The 21463-nt window shown below is 48.2% G+C and overlaps 2 protein-coding genes across 2 annotated transcripts in view; one reads left to right on the forward strand and one right to left on the reverse strand.

Annotated features, from left to right (window-relative positions):
* rpl38 (ribosomal protein L38) overlaps positions 1-21463 on the reverse strand; it is a 420537-nt gene that overhangs the window by 276605 nt on the left and 122469 nt on the right. The window lies entirely within an intron of this gene.
* Positions 1-21463, forward strand: part of sdk2b (sidekick cell adhesion molecule 2b) — a 187677-nt gene that overhangs the window by 134092 nt on the left and 32122 nt on the right. Inside the window, exons 3-6 of the mRNA XM_062560247.1 lie at positions 8495-8601; positions 10441-10588; positions 19019-19152; positions 20709-20820. Of these exons, the coding sequence (XP_062416231.1) occupies positions 8495-8601; positions 10441-10588; positions 19019-19152; positions 20709-20820 (501 nt within the window). The remainder of the gene's footprint in view (positions 1-8494; positions 8602-10440; positions 10589-19018; positions 19153-20708; positions 20821-21463) is intronic.

Genomic DNA, 21463 nt, shown 5'->3' on the forward strand with positions numbered 1-21463 from the left:
CACTGTTGCAAAAATCCTAAAAAAAAAAAAAAAAAAAACAGGAATAGCAGCGACCGCCTGCGGCCTTTCGTGGCCAGAACGGCATGTTCCAGATTTTACCGTGACGCACTGTATCATTTGAGGATGAACTCAAAATACAACTTTCCCACCTTTCCTGTTCTTTCCTATACTTACTTTTACTTTTTTTTTGTTAGTTCAATTCATCATCCAGCACCTCAGGAATGGCTTCCTAAAATCTAAAAAACACAAACCCAAGTGATTGTGTCATTAAGTCTTATCTTAACCGAAAAAATAATTCAAAATCAACTCAAATTCAAAACTTTACATGAAGATCAATTGGCCAAAACCACTTCTGTCCCCGCATGCACATTTTATCCATCACGTCGGCACCGAGCTGAAATAGCTCTTGCTGTTTGGCTTTTTTTTTCTTCTGCCTCTCTCATATCCTGTGGTGGCTGCGTGACCCCCATCGCTCTCTCTGGAGGGGCAGCGCACCAGCGAAAAAAGGCGCGAATGAGAGTCGGGGCAGGAGATAAATCGTCTTTAATGGTGACTTTAAGATCTGGAATGTGGCGAACATCGCTCTTTTCTCAGCGCGCTGTGTGTCTCTGGGGGATTTGTGTGTGTGTGTGTGTGTGCGTGCGTGCGCGCAGACAGCAGTGTAGAGGACGGACTGAGGATGTAAAGAAGGCCCGTTGACACGCGCTTTGCTGATCGTAGCCCGACACAACGGGCGGCGAAGGTACAGTAAGCAGGCCACCCGAGCCCAGTCAATGCAGCCGGGCTTTTCTGCTGACAATCTCTGGAGACGGATAAGGCCAGACTGGACACAGCAGGGTGGGGGTGGGGGAGGGAGGACAGGAGTGACATAGATGCCACAGCAATTGATCAGGGGGAAGCGTACTTAATGCTGGCTGGAGCCTCGGGCCTCCCTTCCCGGTGTCATCGGGTGAGTGATTGGACGGAGGGATTAAACAAACGGTCCAGACCAAAGCGCTGCCGAATTATGCATGTGTGTGTGTGTGTTTGTGTGTTTTAGGTAGGCAGCCCTCATTCCTCGCGTCGACCTTTATCTGTGCTAAGAGAGTATTCAAGCAGAGCAGACCCCCATATTTAATGAAGGTATGGTAGAGGTCCCCACCGCTGAGTGCTGGTTTAAATATTGACACCATGCGACTTGACCTCGTGTCCTCTGGCAACCGATCAATGCTGCAAGGTGTGTGTGTGTGTGTGTGGGGGGGGGGGGGGGGGCATTACTATTCAACATGAAGTTGGAAGTGTGTGTGTGCGCGCTAGAGAGGGCTGGAGAGTGGGACAGTTTATGTGTCACATCTGGAAGGGAACAGGCGCAGCATTAAATTCTCTCACATAACAGTTCGTATTACACACAGTATCTGTGCAGCAGCCAGTCACACACACACACACACACACACACACTTGTATTCACACCAATTTTGGCAAGCATTCTGCTTTATTTGTTCACGTATCATCATTTAACAGATGAACTCTCCAAATTATAATTCGTTTTAATTAATTAAGATTGAAGATTATATCCAACACAATTAAGGATTTTTGAGCTCATAAGCCCTTGAATCAACCCGCACATGGTGCTTTAGTGCAGCGGTGCGCTCACGGGGTACTTTTTCAATGCACTGATTTACCCCCTCTGCCAGCGATCGACCTATTGGGCCCCGCTGCTTTAGTGCATCGATCGGTCTGTGAACACACGGCGTAGTGCGACCACCTCCCATCGCATGATCCAAACCCTCAGGAAGGTGGAGGAGGAGGAGGAGGAGGAGGAGGAGCGTCTTTTACCTGGCACGCCACCAGGCTTCGCGCTGCCAATTATCCTCGAAACTTAATTAAGAGAGTTAATTATTAATCAAGTTTTTGTTTGTCAATTGTTTCTTGGCTGGTTGGTGGAGTGTGGCCTTCCTTACCTTCAGGGGATAGTAAGCCTTTCTCCAATTTCCATATCGTAATGAGATGGACAGACTGCCATATACTCACAGTGAAGTGAATGAAATAGCATGATGGACATGACTAGACAAGACAGTTTGAGCTACACAGGTCCACGCCGATGGACTTCTCATCTCACCTCCCCTTGTTGTTGTCAGTATTTGAGAAGTGAAAATTAGTTCCCCCCCCCCCCCCCCCCCCCCCCACCACAATGCAATCACAACCATTTCCAGGAAACTGTGCTTTTTACAATCAGGACAGGAAAAAAAAAAAAAAGAAGAAACGCAAAATGACATTAACATTTTGACAGCTAGCATAATAGATGCCACTTCGATGGCTCCAGTGATGACTGGTCTCTGCAGAAGGGGGACTGTGTTCTGAAAGGGGCGAGTGGAGCAGCTTTAATCGTGAAAAAACGCTCTCCGAGCGATGGACAGCGATTCATTTGCACTCCTTTATTTTTATTTTCTTACCCCCCACTCCGTCTTTCACGCCTCTCTTCACAGTCTTGATCTCTCTTTCATCCTTTCTCTTAGTCAATCTTGTCGTGGACCATCACCGGGCCATTCGTCGTTTTTGTGTTTTTTTTTTGTTTTTTTTTTACAGATATCATTTCATGGTGGCTCTGAACAAATTAACACAAGTTCAATGCAATATTATCCCCTGTCTGGGGGAAAGAGACGGCTCAGCCTGCTAAGTAGATGGAGACCAAGGAAAAGCAGGAGGGCCATCTAATGTGTGATCATATAGTTTCATCTAATTGAATTGAATGTAAGGAAATATTTCTCCCAACAGGATTTGAATATTCTTCCATTGCCCCCGCTTCTTCTTCTGAATGGCCGAACTCTTGACGGCGTTTTGCTTTTATAATTCGAGCTAAAGGACTTGAAACCGCCCTCCTTTTTCGTCCGATATTTGCCGGCCCTTTCGCAGCTCCCTCAGCGCCTCCTAAAACACAACGACGAGGAGGAGGAGACAAGAAAATTGGGAGGACGAACAAACAAAGTGACCCTGAGAATCAAATGTCCTCCTTTGACTCACTTTTATTTCTCACCCTGCCTCCCCCGGTGGGTGTTTTATTTATTTATCTTTGGAGTTCAGCACCTTTCAGCACGTCTGACCAATCGATGCGTTGCTCTCGCTGCTGATTGACACAAACAAATGCTTTTTGCTGGCGTGTGACCATGTCAATGGAATAGGTGTGGAAGCGACGCTGACCGATAACTCCGTCGTGGCTTTACATTCGCACGAGGCTGTTTGTCTCCAGCAGCGGAGTCAACGGAGATGTTGCGCAGGTGGCTCTCTCCACGTCCCACAGCCTCACTCCACACGAACAACAAATGGCCATCTTTCAGAACGTAGCATCCACCTTCATCCATCTGTTTGAGACAGACATGCATTCGCTCCCTATCTGCTCTGCAATGCCCTCCGTTCCGGCTTTGAAGAGTGCTCACGTCGCAAATCCATGCAATGAATGAAAATAAAAAAATAAATAATATCACTAACAGTCACTGGGTGAAATTGCAGTAAAGGAATGCGATTCGCCTTGGTACCGTCCTTGGTGATATTTGTGCTGAGGAGAAAAAGAAGTAGTATCATAAAGTAACAGGCAGACCCGGATCACCTGGCGTGGGTGACTCGGACAGAGCCGCCTCGGTCTCTCTGGGTGACCTTAATGGATTCCCCTCTGTAACTAGAAAAAACATCCATTTTCGACCTGCGCGCCATTCCCCTTCACGCCCCCCCCCCCCCCCCCCCCCCCCCCCCCTGACACTGTGGCTTTCGTCCTGCCTTTCTCTCTCTCCAACGAGCTTGTTTCAGGTGAAGGGACGAAGCGGGTCCGTCTGATAAAACCCCCCCCGATCAGACGCCTTTTTTTTGGATTTGTGTCTTTCAGCGAGTTTCAGGGTGAATGCGCTCTTGGCACGTAATTGTGTGCATCGTGTAGTTGTGTTTGGGTAATCGGAACGGTATGACTCTGCACAATGGCCGGCGGAGTAAGAAACGGTCCGATTGAAACATACCGGTCAGGTTCTCAAACCTTTAGTGCCGACCTACTTTGGAAGCGGGCTACTCTCTGATTCAAAGACACTCCCTCGAAAATATGTGCGCTACTGTGGTTTCTATATCATACAGTGATCATTGGTACATCGCACCGCGCGGTGCCTGGAAAGACGACCTCCGATACGGGTTAGGGTTAGGGGTGCATATGCTTCAATCCCACGTGTCACATGCAACAACCAACAGACGCCTCACTGGTTTAAGGACATTACATCATCGGTGGCTCTTTTGTAGTTATTCATTTAGTGCAGATCAGGCTTGCAGATTCAAAATAAACAAAATGAGAACAAACATGCATAGAGGACTTAATAAGCCCAAATAGAGATTACAATGTTTTTTGTAAATTGTCTCCATCAGACGGCGGTCCCTCTCTTTGATGTGTCACATACTAGTATTTAACTTTAAACCGTTGCTTTCTTTAATGATAGTTGATAATAGTTTTAATCATGATACATACCACATACGCATATAATCATCCTATCTGAACTAAGGGGAAAATCCATCCATCAAAACCACTATAATCTATAGTAATTATCCTGCCAGAAGTAATTATTTGCCCGTGCTATTGCTTTTGTTTGTATACGGCACAACAAAAAGTGTACGATGCCCCAGGAAATCTCATTAACCGAAGTAGATTTAGACGACGTTGTTTCTAAGAGGGTGATGGCCACATCGTAAACTGCACAACGAGGGCGAGAAACACGATCACGTATCTGCTTTCATTACGACTTGTGAAGTGATTGTGGGCGGCGGTGTGGCGCATCACAAAAAGGCGTCTCCTGGGGTCGCGTTTCAAACAGTGTTCAGCCGGGAAACGATACCCGGGAGTAACGACAGCGTCGTCACCGCGTCAGCCCGGATTTACAGCGCTTAACGGTTTATACTTTAATTACAATGTGCTCCTGTGTGTGAGGTTTTACTATCTCTCCGCACAACTAGTCGTTCAAAGTAAAAACGTCGTCGCCGCTAACCTCGCTCACGGGTTTGATGTTATTTGAAGGACGACTGCGTCAGTCAAGGGTTACAGTTTCGCCAATCGTCAACCCACCGCGCCGTCACCTTTTCCCTCCCTTTTCCCTCCCTTTTTCCTCCCTCCATCCCGTCTTCCGTCGTTCCCACGCCCGCCGCCTCCCTTCTTCTCGCGGCCCTCTCCATGCCTCCGCGTTCTCACTCCTGAGTGGGGTTAATTAAAGGGGCCACGACGGAGCGCGCTGACCACAGGAGCATCAATCAATCTCTGTCCGCCACCCCCCCCCCCCCACCCGCCGACTCCCCCCCCCCCAACCTGCTGCCAACACGCACACCGCTCCGCAAAGGTTAATTGTATTCATTATATAAGGGGCCCGGGGGAGGGGAGGGGGAACGCGGTCTGGAGTGACCCCGAGGGTTCTGGCTCCGTGGGCCTCAGCAGGGTTTGGACTTGGAGCGCCGACACCACCCGTCAGCTCCTGCTCCGCCCCAAACTCCCATCTCCTACACGTTGCCTCGTCATCTATTAGCACCCGCGCTTCTCCCATTGATGCGTTGGTTGATGGAACATATGAAAAGGAGTTAGTTGCACATCGTTAATAGAGCTTCCTAATTAGTTGATTAAGCCTAAACAGACTTTAGGCAAAAACTAATTTAGTCCTTCGGGTCCGAATGACGCTGCTGCTAATGGGATCTGACACCACTTAATTTTTTTTTTTGTCATGGATATTAACAGCGTTCGAACATTTGTTTCTGCGGTGCAGCCTCCATTTGGTGGCGGCCCCTTTTCAACGCGCTAAGGCGTGCACCGTGGACACAGAAACTCTGCCTTCGTACGGTTGTTAATAATCTAGCACCAATTGCCAATTTCGTTTCCCTGTATCCGGTGTCTGTACCGGCATGCCGATGTTGCAAGATTTCCGATCAGGTAAAGCGGGGGATCGCCTTTGTTGCTCCCAAAACAATTAGAAGTGAGCGACATATCCATTGTTTCTGTCCAGAGAGAAGCCGTGTTCGCTGGAAGCAAGAAAATGAACACGAATTAAAATTATAAAAAAATGCACATTCAAGAGGTTTTCAAGTTCTTTCATGCCGTGGCTGGTTAGTTAGCTGGATGTGCAGACTGAAGGCCTCTCGATCCTGGTACGAGTCTCTGATTGGACTATTGAGTACCCAGCTGGGAGAAATAGAGACGTCACTGAGCGCCACCATGGACCGATTGGACATGTGCTTCAGCGTTAATGTGCAAACAAACAGGTGGCTGCTATGAACGGGTCAGCGGCTATGCACACTGAAATGTAGCAAAAGGTTTCCCACCACAGGGGGGGGGGGGCTCTTCACTCCCATCGCCAAAACACCGAAATAGGAAACACCTTTTGGAGGAATGGTTTCCCCCGTTCAGACACTTGAAGAATCTCCTTCGCAGCGCAGTTGAAGATTCTCTGACTTCTGCTAATTGGATGTCAGTTTTTATTTTCATCTGTGTGTGTATGTTTGGTCTTAAGTAACGTCACTTTGCAACCCTGGAGGCATAAAGATGACAGCAAAGCGACAGCAAACTTTGAAGCAGGATTTTTCTCAGCCTGATCAAATTCGAAAGGACTTTTTAAAATATATTCTGGTTGTCTGTAGTGAGTTTCATTTTTGGTTTGCTTATTATACACAGCCTCTTAGAAAGTATCATTTCAATTTTCTTCTTTTAAGCCCCTGGCAGTCAGTGAAAACTTGTCTATTCATGCATATTTAGTCTGAGTACTGTTTGGTTTGGCAACATCCTACACACGTTTTAGTGCTTTTAGTCCTCCAGTCCTATAAGGGGTCCTATTATTTCACTCCTTCCTCCTCAACGAAAGATTTATTTCTGTGAAGTGTCCAAACCGTCCAGCAATTAGCTTTAAAATTGCTCTCTTTCACTTCTACGTCATTCACTCAAGCTCTTCCCCGACACGTATTAATGCAAATAAAACCTCTTTACACAAAAGGTTAAATCCGAAAAAAAAAAACAACAACATCCCATCACTCTGACATTCCGCCTGGCAGTGCGCATGTGGCGTGCCGCAAATTTGACAGCAGAGACGGCGAGCGGCCTTCGCAGCGAGAAGTGTTTCACCTCCCGCAAGAAGTATTTTGACAAGACGCGTTAGGGCTAGAATTAAACATGTACAACACGTGCAACTCTCCTTCACAGCTTCTACATTGTTGTGATGACATCATATATGCCGCCAGTTGTCCGCGGCGCGTGTCTCCCTCTGCACTGCCGTTTATTACTTTATCGGAAGACGCCGCTACGGTGGGGCCTGCCGTGCCTAGCGGTCTGGGAGCCTGATCTTTGGAATGATTGACTCGAACGACTCGAAATGGAGCATCTGTTTTGTATCCCAGCGGCATTTGCTGTGTGGCAGATATCGAAGGAGCCGCGTGCACACATGTCGAACAAACATGGATCCCCGATACACATCTGCAGGTGTCTCTTCCTGAAGCCAATGCACTGGGATCAAAAGTGGTGCGTTCTAGCAGGTACTATACACACACACACACACACACACACACACAGAGGACCAATAGGGGCCTTTCAAACTGCCACTTAAGATCATCCCAGCCTCCTCCGAGCTGAGTGTCTCACGTTTGTCTTTGTAGTCTCAACGCAAAGATTTGCACAAACGGGGGTAACTCTTTCGGGGTGTCTCTTCTCGCGAGGCAGCGCCGTTTTTGGCCCCCGCTGCGGCGTCAGCAAAACGTAACGGAAGCTGTTGCTCGCCACTTGAATGGCAATTTAGTATGATTTATAGCAAATTGTTTTTAAGTTTCTTTTGTGTGTAGTTCTCATGACTTGTGATTTTACACCGCATTCACGGCAACGTGCAAGATACCTTCTTACTATGGTCACGATGGCAGGACACGGAACAAATGAGAGCCAGACTTTGTCATCGTCAGCACTTGCCACTTATTCTTCTGGCGTCAGCTGTAACGCCAGATGTGCCTCAAGACGCCGCCGCATACATCAAGTGGGTAGTTAGTCTTCACAGTACAGCAGCTGCGTAAAGAACAGGTTACGCTGCCTCCACTTGGCAGGGAGGCGGTACTGCACAGAAGTCAAGGTCAGACGGAGAGTGTCAACTGCTGGAGACACGTGGCTTCGATCTACGTCCCAGGGGGAGTCGGTGCACATGCACGCTTGTGTGTGTGTGTGTGTTTGCATGGAGCCGATTGGAACGCGAGTGTTTGTCGGCTGTGCCTGCCCGCCTGTGTCTTCGGGGAGAGCTTTACCGTGGAAGCGCGGTTAGCCTCCCGAGCATCATTATCATTAGAACAAACAATAGCTAAGCTCAGATGTCCTCTGTGCCCTTGTTCCTATTAGATGGTATTCGTCGGTGTGTATGTGCGTCTACCCTTCCGCGAGAACCTTTTTGAGTCTACTTTTGTCTTGATTAGTTCACTATTTCATTCGTTGCAGCCTAAAAGAATCCTCATCTGTGTCTTGTGTTGTTTTCTGTCCTCATTAAAGGTACCTAATCCCTTCGTTGGACCGCTCCCATGCCGGCTTCTACCGCTGCATCGTGAGGAATCGCGTGGGAGCCCTTCTGCAGAGGCGCACGGAAGTGCAGGTGGCCTGTGAGTACCCCGCACGGGATGTCGGCGAAAACGCGGTGACGAATGGAACCAACGGTTGAGTCCAAAGGACGGCTGCAGAGGCAGGCGGCGTGTGCCTCTCCACCCGGGACTGACGAGGGAGGGACAGATGCCGGCGGGGTGAAAGATCTACCTGCACATCATTCTGGGTGTTATCAACCCGGGCAGCTGTTCCACTCAGCGCTCTCATTAGATTGATATTGTTGCCGTGGTCGTTTTTTTTTTTTTTTTTTTTAACTTTGCTTAATTCCAATATGACCGCCGCTTATGCCGTTCCCTCGCTTTTTGTCAACAACATCTGTCGTTTCGCGCCGGGGAAATAGGGCTCGGATGCGCCTTAGCATTCTGAAATCTTTCCTGCCGCCGCTCCCGGGCCCCTCAGCGCCAACGTCTTGTTAACGAGCCATTACAAGCGCACCGCTGAGGTGTCTGGAGTGTTGTCACAAACAAACCCCCCCCCCCCCCCCCACCTCTGATAGGCAGAGCCCCCCTACGCCCATTATCCCGCCCTCCCGGGGTATGCCAGGTTTGTTGGCTTCCACCTTGTTTTCAGCGACATTTAAGCGGATGTGACACGCCGCCGCACCTGACCGAACAACGCCGCCAACCAGGCGTGCAGCAGAAAGAGACGGGAGGGGCACAGAGGAAGGCCCGACACACTCCCGCCGGGTCCACTTGTGTGGTACTGGGCAGCAAACGTGCTACGTCTGTGGCTAACCAATTCCTTGTGCCTGACAAGAAATCTGCTTCAACACAGTCTTTTCATAGAAAGATGGGGAGGTCTCTTTTGCAAACTGTGTAGTGTAGCACAATTAGGATTGCGCAGACACGCCTCAGAGAAAGGGAAACATGCCGCGGCATTAGAGTTTAGGGAAGGGGAGGACATAAAATCGGCGAAACTGCAGATCAAAGCCGGGAGATTTGCACACTTCCCAGACTGTTATTTAAGCTAAGCACCTTGACTCCACCGCTAAGCCAGATTCCCCTTTTTTTCATCCTCTCTTAAAGAAGAAGGGTGCGCACGCTACAGAAGAATACGAGTGCATGCATCGATGCATCGATGAATCCATGCACATTCGTTCCTCACTCCAAAGCCCCCCCCCCCCTATCATGATCCATACATTTTTCAATCAGCTTTGCCATTCGGAAGGCGGTCCTGACTGCTGTCCTGTAGAGCTTTACAGTCGGCATCAGCCGGTATGATTGCATCGGAGAGAACAATTGAAGTTAGGCCTGATCAACGTGAAATGCATCAAGATGTCTTTGCCCATAGATCTCACTTTACGAATAGGCAGACGAGGGAATATTAGCCCGGTGTTTTTGTCAGCTTTTAAGATATAATGAGTCAAGGGAGGAATGAAAGCGCTGTAACAAATGAAATATATTAGGAGATAATAGAATAGCTGCGGGGCTGGTCATCTACTATGTTGAGTAATGCACACATTTAGAGCCTGATCAAGATTGATTGCCCTTGATGCCTCCACACAGGAGGGTACGGAAAATGAATATGAATATGAGTCAATTTAGCGTCCCCTCTGTGTCTCTCTCTGAGTCATTACATCTTAGATCCGTCTAGTCTAGCATTTCTTGATGTACTGCGGAAACCATGGCAACAACACAGAGCTGTCCATCAAAGTGGCACTTCACACCAGAAAGCAGATGGCAAAAAAAAGACTCTGTGGGCATCAAAAGTGGGATCGGAGAGAGAAACGGGGTCCTCTGTGTCTGTGTCTCTATGCAGCCTGTCCCTAGCTTACCTGATCTTTTCCTGTCTTTGTGTGTACCGTATGTTGTTGTGTGTTTCTCCCCCCCCCCCCGTAGTTATGGGCAGTTTTGAGGAGGGCGAACGCACCCAGTCGGTCTCCCAGGGAGAGGGCGCCGTCATCCCGGCGCCCCGCATCCGCAGCTTCCCCCAGCCGCAGGTCACCTGGTTCAGGGACGGGCGCAAGACCGCCCCCGGCAGTCGCATGTAAGTCCTTTCTCTCGTGTGTTCACGTTCTTGTTCACTTTGTTCCCTCAGATTCTTTTTCACCGCTTTACTCCGACTGTGTTTGATCCGCGTAAATGCTTCGAGCCGTGTTTGCTCCTTTGAGGGCTTTAGTTGGAGAGCGTCTGTTCCTTCCGGGCTTTTGTCATTCATCCTGATACATTTTGTACTAAAGGGAGAGTTTCAATTCATCCTGCAAGACGAGGGCCAAGACCGAAGCCGCTTTGGCGCTGTGTGAAATGAGATAGCCACTTTGTTCCTTCGTTTTTTTTTTAATTTATTTTGGAAGAAAACGAAAACATACCACTTTTATTTCAGTTCATCCACGCCTCAGTCCGTCTTCGTTTTGCTCTCGATTCGAGGCTGTACGTCGCTGAGGTCGCCAGAGAGCAACCGGAGCTGGTGACAAATGGGGATTGTGTGGTTTGCCTTCCCCTTCTGTTCACTTAAATAAAGAAGGGGATCGTGAAAGGTGTCCTCTCTCTGGGATTTTCTATTTGGACAAAAAAGAAGGGGGCAGTGGACAACTTTTTTACTTCATTTCGGATCCTGTATGCTCCCATTTTAACTCGTATAAAATGAATGATTGTGCGTTGGTGTGTTTGGGGCTTATAGCTAATTGAAAGAGAACTCGACCGATTAAGCATTGCACACCTATTACACTGTCGGACTCATAATTGGGCAAGAAGATTAAAATTGATTTAGCAGAAGTAGAGATATCGCATTTCGTTTTGCACACTTTCAAAACCTCGCACCCATGTTTAAAGGTCCGAGTTTGTTTCTCTGATAGTGACAAAAGGATCTTTGAGCTGCTAACCTCAAGCGGAGATGAGTGGGCTGCAGAGGTCTGGCTGACTTCACACCCATAGGGTTCTTCATCTATTTTGAGTTTTTCCCCAAAATACAGTAATACCCCCAAAACATGGTAGACTTGTATGATCAAATTGGTGGTACTTTAAGAGCAGACTAAATTCCCTACAAGAATAACATCATTTTTCCCATTATCCGCATTGATATTGTAGCTTGTTAAGTCAACGTAATGCTCCGTCTGCTTCTCTTTCATTGATTGGCTCTTTTGGTGAAGCTTGTGTCCTAATTGTATGGGATTACTTGCCTGGTGTTTTAGCCCCTTTCACATGTGTGTGTGTGTGTGTGTTTTAAAAGGCACTTATCGCATCACATCTGCATTTCTTCGCCGTGGGAGGTGACCTTGCCCTTGGTTGGAGTGAATCTTTCTTATCGGCTCCTCATCATCAGTAATCACACCCCCGACCTAGAATGACAATGAGACAAGCTCCCAAGACCGACCGAGACACTGAGGGCTTCTGCCGGGCGCTTCGATGCCCCCCCCCCCCCCCCCCCCCCCCCCCACCCCCCTCCCGCGTTGCCCTGGAGATGCGGATTACGTTTAAGAAGCATCTGGGGGAAAATGTCCAACAACAAGTGGAGCTCTCTGTTCTGAAGGGACTATGGTTATGAAACTCTGCTGAGTGATCACACTTTGCCGTCCGTTTTTGGCATCGAGGAATCAGTCAGCTCTATTAGTTTACTCTTGTTCAGCTCTGCTCTGCCTCTCGTTTATTCTAATTTATGTCTCTCTCTCTCTCTCTCTCTCTACCCTCTGCCTTCTTTTGTCTTCATTTTGGGCCACCCACTGTTTGTACTCGTGCCTCTCTTCATCCTTGCCACCTACCCGCTAGCTCTGGGAATGCTAATGCCGCGCGCACCACCAAGGTCGCTTTGTGCAAATGAGCACCGTTGATAACGGGGCAGCCTTTTTCTTTATTGAAAATCATTTAATTGAATTTGATTTGTGCCACCAGCGTTGACTCTGCAGAGGCATCATAGTCTCACTAGTGGGGGGGGTCGGCGGGTGAGTGTGTGAGCGCCAAAGACAAAAGTTCCACGCCGAAACGCAAATGTTACCTTTTCAAGGACTTTGCGCTCCGCGGACTCTGTAGAGCTACGTGTTCTCTTTGAACATCGTCGCATTGGCTTCCGTAGTCATTAGTGTGACTGCTGGTTCCATCTGCAAGACGTTTTCTCCGTGCCAAATTACAATGGAGGCCGAATAGCAGGGAAGGGAGGAAGGAGACTAAGGAGAAGAAGCAATGAACCACAACCGCGGAAAACCATTTTCTCTTTGATTTGGAAAATCTCTTTTACTTTGCCACTCTGTACTTTCTACCTTTTTTTTTCCTTCTTCCTCCTACCTACGCTGCCTGCTCCTGCCATCCCTCCTCAGGTGTCATAACTTTCATTTGCCGGCTCTCCAGGGGTCCGTCTTGTTCTTCTCCCTGTGCTCTTGCTTAATCACACCACAGCCATGGAAGCAAGAAGGGTAGGAAACCGCCAGACCCTGAAAATCTGCGGTAATCACCGCCAACCAGCAGCCTTTTAAAAGGAAGCTTTCTGTGCACGCGTCTGCACTGGCACAGCATTATTTGTCGCATTGTGTTTGCATTCACTCTGTCATCAATTTGACATAAGCTGTGTGGAAAGGCTGTCAGTTCACACTTCAATTTAAGTCGGGGGGGCAGAGGGGGGGGGGGGGGGGGGGGGGGAGTGTTCTTGTCTTGTCTTGCTCTGTTTTTGCACCAGAAAACTGACACTTGTTCATTTGAAGGGCTTTTGAGATGTGACTTGGGTCTCAGGTCCTGTGCACATTGAGGAAATGCAGATCCGAGGATCTGATCCCAGGTAGAAGCCTTAAAGTATTCTGTATTCTGAAAAAAATTGGAGATTAGGATTTGAATTTGTATGTTTACGTGGCCATTATTCATTAAAAAACTCACATAATCGAGACCAGTTAAACTGTCCTAAACCCTCAAGGTCGCGGATGGACGCGAGCTGCCCATCGTCTCGGCCCTGCGTGTGTGGAGGACACCCACAGAAACTTAGTGAATACTGCATTGTTGCCTCCCCTACTGACAGTTCCCCCCCCCCCCCTCCACCCCCCACGACCCCCCCGGCAAGGCAGCGTCTCACTGTGCCACTGTGACTGCGCTCTCTCTTTTGCCACGTGGCCTCTGCAGCTGTTGTTCTTGGCGCAGACAAGCGCTCCTGCGATGTCCCTCACGGTGCACCCACGATCTCACAGATCCGCTTATCGCCTGTGTTTTTGTCTCTGATGAGGTGGGGTGCGGGGAGGGGTGGGGGGGGGGGGGGGGGGGTTTTAGCTCGCAGTCCAGGCTCAAGAAAGCGTGTGCTCTCTCGTTTGACTGGTTGCTATAAATACGCTCCTCGGTGTCGGCCCAACAGGCCTCGCGACGGGTCGGTTCAACCCAGGCTCCTCGCGTCCAAGTTGTGTTGTGATGTGGAGGCCAGGGATGTAAAATAACTTATTCAGCACCAGCAGCCATTATTCTTCCCTTATTGAATGGAAACGCATTTGGCAGCGTCTTTTCCATTCAGCTGCCCGTGATTTGTTGTGTTATTTGGGGGGACTTAATGCGGTGTATAATCAGTGGCTCCGTCAGTAAACACATTTGCCAGGAACTTCGGGGGCTGCCGGCTAGCGTCTAGCGTCCTAGTCTGTCCTCTCACTATTTCACCGCTGACAACAACGTACAGTCCGCTACCTGGTTTCCTCTCCCGGGACGCGCTTGCATCGACGCGTGGCCATGGATTTATCTGCATTACAATGAAGCAAAACCTTGTGGAGGCGTCCGTTAAGACAGAACACGGAGGGGCCTGACCTGGTGGAGTCAGTGGGAGGACACCCCCCTGACGCACACACACACACACACACACACATGGCAAATCCCTTGAGTAACCCGCTGAAGCTTGTGATCAATGAATGGCCTCAGCCCGTGACGCTATGGTCCTGTCGGTCTGATATCGATTCCCCATTAGTCACGAGGGCCAGTGAATAGCCCGGGCCCTTTCCCTGCATTTCACTGTGAGCGACTGGCTGCCGTTGGTCATGAACCCGACAATCTGCAGGGTCACAAGGGACGGAATGTCAGGGAGAAGCAGAGATCAACCACCCCATGAAAGAGTGAATGCCTCTAAATAGAGCTGCAACTAATTGTTTTATTCATTTCCTGATCTCTCCATAGCAGTCTTCAAACTGCTACTTTTATTTTGCTTAATACATTTTTGCTATAGACATTTCTTTATTTTCCTCAAACAAAGAGAAATGTAATTTGGGATTGTGTTTATTGTGATTTGAGTAGGAAAATAAAATCAGCACCCTCACACTGAAGCACCTGCCGTTTCTGCTAAAATAAACTGAAACAATGGATAGGTTATCAAAATGTCTTTCCATGGACACATTGCTGGATTAATGCATGTGTTTAGCTGTAGTCTGCGTTATTGGCTTGACTTAGTGGGTGGATGCAGGGTTAACCTCTGGCTTTGCTTTTTGTAGATACTGTGGTCACTCTGTGGATTTAGAGGTCACAAAACTGAACATCTCTCTCTCTCTCTCTCTCTCTCTCTAGTCAAAGTCAAAGTAGCTTTATTTGTCAATTTCTGCATGTCAGACATACAGGTAATTGAAAAAACGTTCCCCACACTCTCACGGTGAAACATATAAAGTGCACAGGCACAACAACAGTTAACAGATAAGACAAGACAAGACATTATTATACAAATAGATGTATAAGACTTTCCCGTCTTATGGACACCCGACCAACCACGAAGAACACGGCAGCAGGAAAGCATGCCGCCAGACCCCCAAATCTCTCCTTCTTGCCCCCCAGTGAGCAAAACAAGACACAACTTAACTGTCCCTCAACTCTTCCCATCCCTCTCACTCCTGGATCTCTCCTTCCCCGGGAGTCTATCGAGCAGTAGCCTGCCTCGCCCGTCTCTCTCAAGCTCTTGTGTCCCCTTTCATCCGTCTACTGGCTGTAGTTTGACTCGTCCCTTCAGCCAGCCACGTGAGCTGCTTGATCCCGCCGACCCCTCGCCCTCTCTCTCTCTCTCCGGAAGGGAGGCCGATCCGCCGACTGGGCTGGGTTTGTCTGCGTGTAATGGAGGTCTGAGGCTGTGGGCTGAGGTTAGGCCACGACGGGTGTCAAAACACTCTGTGTGTGTGTGTGTGTGTGTGTGTGTGTGTTTGTGAGAACAGGCACAACTCTGTCAGAACCGGATTAACGTGATGAGATATGCACACGGACCGAGATGGTCCAGATAGGCCTCTAACACCTAACCCTTAAGATTGGTCGTTAAGAAATGAGTCCCTTGGGAAAAGTGTTTCTTAAATAAAGACAGCATCACTAGATCGGTGTTTGGATCGAATTGCTGCGTAATGCAGTTCATTAGTAAAGATGAAAATAGGGACGGGAAGCAGCGGCTTGTCATCAGCCGATACCGGTCCTTTACACTTTGGGCTGTTGAAGGCAGGACTGTCGCGCCTTCACTCTGATGGGCTGCATTAAAGACACAGATATGAATTGCGCCACTGCTAAGTACAGCAGGATATCTTTATAAAAGGGTATTATGAGAGATAGTTGAGTCTCCTATAAATAAACAGTTGTTAAGTAATGATACTGTCAGTGTTTGTTAAGGAACGTTGATGAGAATAGTTAAATGAAAACCTAATGCTGCGTGATGTTTCGAAGGCTTCAAATAGACCCCCTGCCTTTGAAACATTTATACTCCCATTTCAATCAAACACAAATCTCTCATCTTCATTATTGATTATTAAGTGCTACAGAATCACTATCAGGCTGGCATTGAAACGCCCCCCCCCCGACGCCTCACGTCAATAAATTGATCCAAAGGAAAGTAATTACATATGAGGCTAATACTGCCTCTTGCTGCGAGTGAAATCGTGGTGGCGCGGGATGCTGCAGACTGGGCCAAGATGTTTGTTTTTTTTTGTTTTTTTTTCACGAGCAGCTGTCCAGCCTGTCAGGCTCTCCTGCACCGCAACTCCTTCTGTAGAGTCATAATGGAAAAAGGAAATTGGGTTGGAACAAAGAGAGAAAGCACTCAACGCTGCAGGAATAAACATAGAAACAGGCAGGTACAGAGGAGGCATGAGCATCCATTTCTGATTTGTCCAAATTTCCCCCGCTCTGTGGCTCGATGAATCCCTGCACCGTGCCGGTTACGCGGTGAGCCGTCATTACAAGCAAGCCGCAGCCAGCTGCACACACACACACACACACACACACACACACACACACACCGCTGACGGGGCTGGGGATTTTAATAAGGGTGACCAAAATGCATTCAGAGAGATAATCAGAATGATTTTTTTTCATTCATTTTTTTTGAAGCTAAATTACTTCAGGAGGTGTAGTTTAAAAAAAATGAACAATTCCATTACCTCTTTTGACCAAAGTCTTATCTCCCTCTCCCTGCTCCCTTGATATATACACGTAAAGCCATTCTGGATAATTGGCTTACTCTTAATTTCTTTCTGCATCACGCTGTGTTTGATCTCTGAGGACCGGCGTGCACGGGGAGCTGTTAAACCTGCTCAACGCGCCGTGCGACAGCGTTCTTGTGTGACCCCCCCCCCCCGCTGCAGCAGCCTGATTACGGGCTATGGGAAGGGAATGCTCAGCGGGGAAGTGCATTAAAATAAACCCGGCCAAGGGGAGCGCATTGCCTCCCGCTCTTATTGATGAAATCCGGACTTGCCGTGGACGATGGCGGAAACACGAGTCGCAAACTCACGTTGGCTTGAGCATGAGAAGGGAGCGGGTCCTCCGAGAAGAAAGAATGAATAAAACCCCTGCCTCCTATGACTTACCAGCACTGCCCTGTCTTTTCATCTTCCATGGGTTTCCCAAGCGACGGGTGCAGGAGCTAAGCCCCGGATTGTGTCCCCGTTTCAGAAAGGTCCCGGGAAGTCACCTGGGATTCATTCAGTCGCTTTGGACACTTCCGTTGGGCCCACATCCCTGAGGGGGGGGGGGGGGGGATCCATAATTCATGGCTGTGTGTCCAGGATGTCACCGCTCCTAGCTGGCTAGCATTAAATATTTACCGCGGATCATAAGCTCCAGCCATTGAGGCCTGCCAGTCCTTTCGGGAAGTGTTTTAAGGAGAATCCGAAATGAGTCCAGTGACCGAGGCTGCTTTGAGAAATCGCTCCGCACATGGATCTCATGAGTCATCGCACGGAAATGCTAACAGCACAGGTAGCGCATGTGCGCTTTGTCCAAAGCTTTTCCCATGCAACTCTGGAAACTTTTCTTCCCCTGTTGATCCCGCAGGTCAGAGGCCGGTCAGAGGCGGGTCAGGATGGAGACACACTTGGACAGAGATGTTGATTGATTTATGATTATGATTTTTTCACATGTGTGTGCAACAAGCAGCGAGAGTAACAAAGGGTGCTAAAAGGTTAAGATCATCGGCTTTTTGTATTTTTCATTCTAAAACATGGGTTTTCAATCGTCTGAAAGGTGTTACCTTCATCGAGGGTCCATTACGTCATTTAAATGCAAAGTGCATATGGATCAGAACCCACAATCGTACATTGTTGTTTTTCGTATGCGTATTACACCCTGCCTGCTGGGTTTATTCCCAAACGTGGTTTGGTAGTCGTTGACGAGATATCGCTTCTTCACATGACTACTATCCGGCATCTGAGGGCAGATGGATTTAAGGAGAGGGGGGTGGGGGGTGGGGGTGGGGGGGGGGAGTAGAAGAGAGCAGTAGATAAGGCCAGAGGATGAACGATGGACGTGGAAAGAGGCGTCCAGTTGGAACGGGCCATCTACTGCCAGCTTGTTGAAGAGAGAATATTGATTGTAACCATCGTAGGGGGGGGGGGCGCGTGGCATCAGGCGGCACAGGGGAGGGAGGAAGATATTCCTCTCCCTCTGGTTGCTATATTGACATGGGAGAGTCAGAGAGAGACTACGCAATGAAAACGTTATTATTATTATTTTATTTTTTTATTCAGTCGCCGTCAAGGAAGACGCCATTGCGTCCTGCCAAAAGTGGTGGGCCGCTAAAGTGCCCACAAGGGGTACAAAGAGCCAATTAAAAGCTGTGGGTTACTATGCAGGGTAAATCATATTTCGGAGTGGGCCACGAGGGGATGTATGAACAAGGGAGGTTGTCAATAATTTCTGCCGTGCCCAGTCAGCACCAACGCCATGTTTACACATTGTAAATCAATACAACTAATGCAGCTTGAACAGTGTAATTAAAATGTTAAAATGTTTAATGCCCTTTCCAGCCGTGGATCAAGTGCGGACACGCAACCAGGCTCCAAACACATTAGGCCCCAATTAGACACGCCGATGCTTCCTCGGAAGTGCTGGATGTGTGTTGTGTATACAGTATTTTATGAAGCTTTTTCGCTTTTGAAGTAGCACAAGCAATGTCGTTTTAAATTGGTTTCTCGTTCACGCTGGATTCTCTTCGCACCTGTCTCGACTTCCCCTTTATCTTTGCCCGTTTCTCAAAACGATGATTTAGAAAATCTGGTTCCCTCCTCAGTGCCATCACACTGGACAACACACTGGTCATTCTGTCCATGGTGGCGCCAGACGCCGGCCGCTACTACGTCCAAGCGGTGAACGACAAGAACGGAGAGAACAAGACGAGCCAGCCCATCACGCTGTCAGTAGAGAGTGAGTCACCGCCAAGTGTTCATCATGAATGTAACTAAGGACGTATTGGATGTGTAATAATGTAACTGTAAATGTAGTGGAATGAAAGGTACAATATAATAGAAGTCTTGTTTTTATTGGATTAGTCTTTTTTTTTTTTTTTTTTTTCGGGACACAAGGGACACGGACTGATTGTTTAACTGCAAAGTAGTTCCTCATATTCACCAGTGTCCTTGACTGTGTAAAAAAAAAAAAAAACCCCATATAGAACCATTTCAGGTAGCTTCGGCTAGGCAAAGTAAAATGATGGAGGAAAGCTGACAGACAGCAATATGACATGGGAGATCGGAGTTCAGTGTGGAAGTAAGGGGGGGGTAAGATATTACAGTTGACAACACAAGGGAACAGAAAAAGCTGATGGGGAACAGTGGAGTAGTTGATTATACCAGAGCTACAACACACACACACACCCACACACACAGTCGGATTCAGGTTATATTGAGAGCCTAGCAGGAGGTCTTAACTTGGCAGGTCTCAGCGAATCACAGCATGCATTTACATGAGCATTCCACTCGCGTACACACTCTCTCACACACACACATCACACACACACACACAGCGATGGGGACGCTGCCGCTTGTCTGCTGTTGGAGTGAGTGCTCGTGATTGGCTGCGTGTGCACACACCGCCTCGCATCTGCTGCTGCTGCTGCTGCTGCAGCGGCGTCCCTGACGCGGCGTTTCCCGTGAGCCCTGGTGGTGCAGCGCGTAGGTCAAAGAGAGCTCTGGCGAGAATAGTGTCCATGTTATTGGAGACAAAGTTTAAAAACATTTTCTGTTATTTCATACATCAAATTTATAACAGTATTTTTCCGATGACTAGCAGTCAAACCTCTAAGGTGTGTGTGTGTGTGTGTTGTCTGTGTGTGTGTATTGGCGGTTGCACACTTCGCTTCTCGTGCAGCATGTGATGGCCCAAGATCGCTAAGATTGATTCGTGACAGCCCCTGTAGCTGCATCTGACGTGTGCACAGCCACAAGCACACTCCCAGGGCATGAAGGGATTGATGGATCAGTGTGACTTTATCACAGACATGACACATCTCAAGCAGCACACACACACACACACACACACACAAACGTGCACTCTCTGTGCATTCTCCCCGCCACTGGCTGTCTGTCTCTGGCGCTCACAGCCCAAACACACACACACACACACACACACAAACCAGCCTACAGAGTTTTCAACCTGTTGACCCCGTCGTCTCCGTCTTCGCCGGGCGCCATTACTCGCTCACCCTGCTCCTGGTTCTTCAGCCGGACATCTCATTATATACAATCAGTGCGCCCGCCTCGTACCGTTCGGCCCGTCTCTCGCTGTCAGAACTCGGATGCGCTGCGTTGAGCAGCCCCAGGGGGCACCGCGTGGAAAGAGAGTGTGTGTAGGAAACAGTTGTCCAGAGGATGAATGCATCTACTTCTATTCATCTCCAAAGATCATTGCTTTTCCAGGTTAACCGCGTCAGACGTCCGTGTTCTCTGTTGGTGTTTAACGATCCGTCCACATGTCCGTCGTAGATGTAGGAGGTCCCGCAGACCCCATCGCCCCGACCATCATCATCCCTCCCAGGAACACCAGCGTGGTGACGGGCACCTCAGAGGTCACCATGGAGTGTATCGCCAACGCCAGGTAAACATGCCGGAGCTGCAGGGTCACTGCAGGGCGTGTGTGTGTGTGTGTGTGCGTGTGTGTTAAAGCGTCAGTTGACTTAAATCAGGGTGGAAAATTCACAGAGGAAATGTTCCTCAGAATACATGTGTTTTTGGCCTTTACTATGGACTATCCATAGCAACAACAGGATTGATGGATTGATTAGGAAGGCATGATGGGAAATGCTTTACATTTGGACAAACAACCATTTTGACCCAATGAGGAACAGATTTTGATAGATAGATTTTGGTGGTTGTCACTGAAAACATTTTTGTCCTTACCTCAAAAACTGAAACTTATGTCCATGACAATATCCCACAAATTCTTAATATTATAAAATTACAAAATGAGTATTAATGGACTGAATATTCTGCTAATTATTACTTTTTCATTTTAAATTACCCTTTAACCTTCTGTTATTATACAGTATCTTCATACACATTAGGGCCGGGACTTTAGCACGTTAATTACGATTAATTAATTACAATGTGAATTAAGATGAATTATTTACACAAAAAATGACACATCAAACATTTTTTACGCATTTTTACACTTATTTTTTGCACCGCGGAACGTTTCTCACTGGATGAGTTTCGGGGGGACCGATTATACTGGAGCACCA

This window comes from Pungitius pungitius, chromosome 21, assembly GCF_949316345.1.
Source record: "Pungitius pungitius chromosome 21, fPunPun2.1, whole genome shotgun sequence".
Taxonomy (NCBI): Eukaryota; Metazoa; Chordata; class Actinopteri; order Perciformes; family Gasterosteidae; genus Pungitius; species Pungitius pungitius.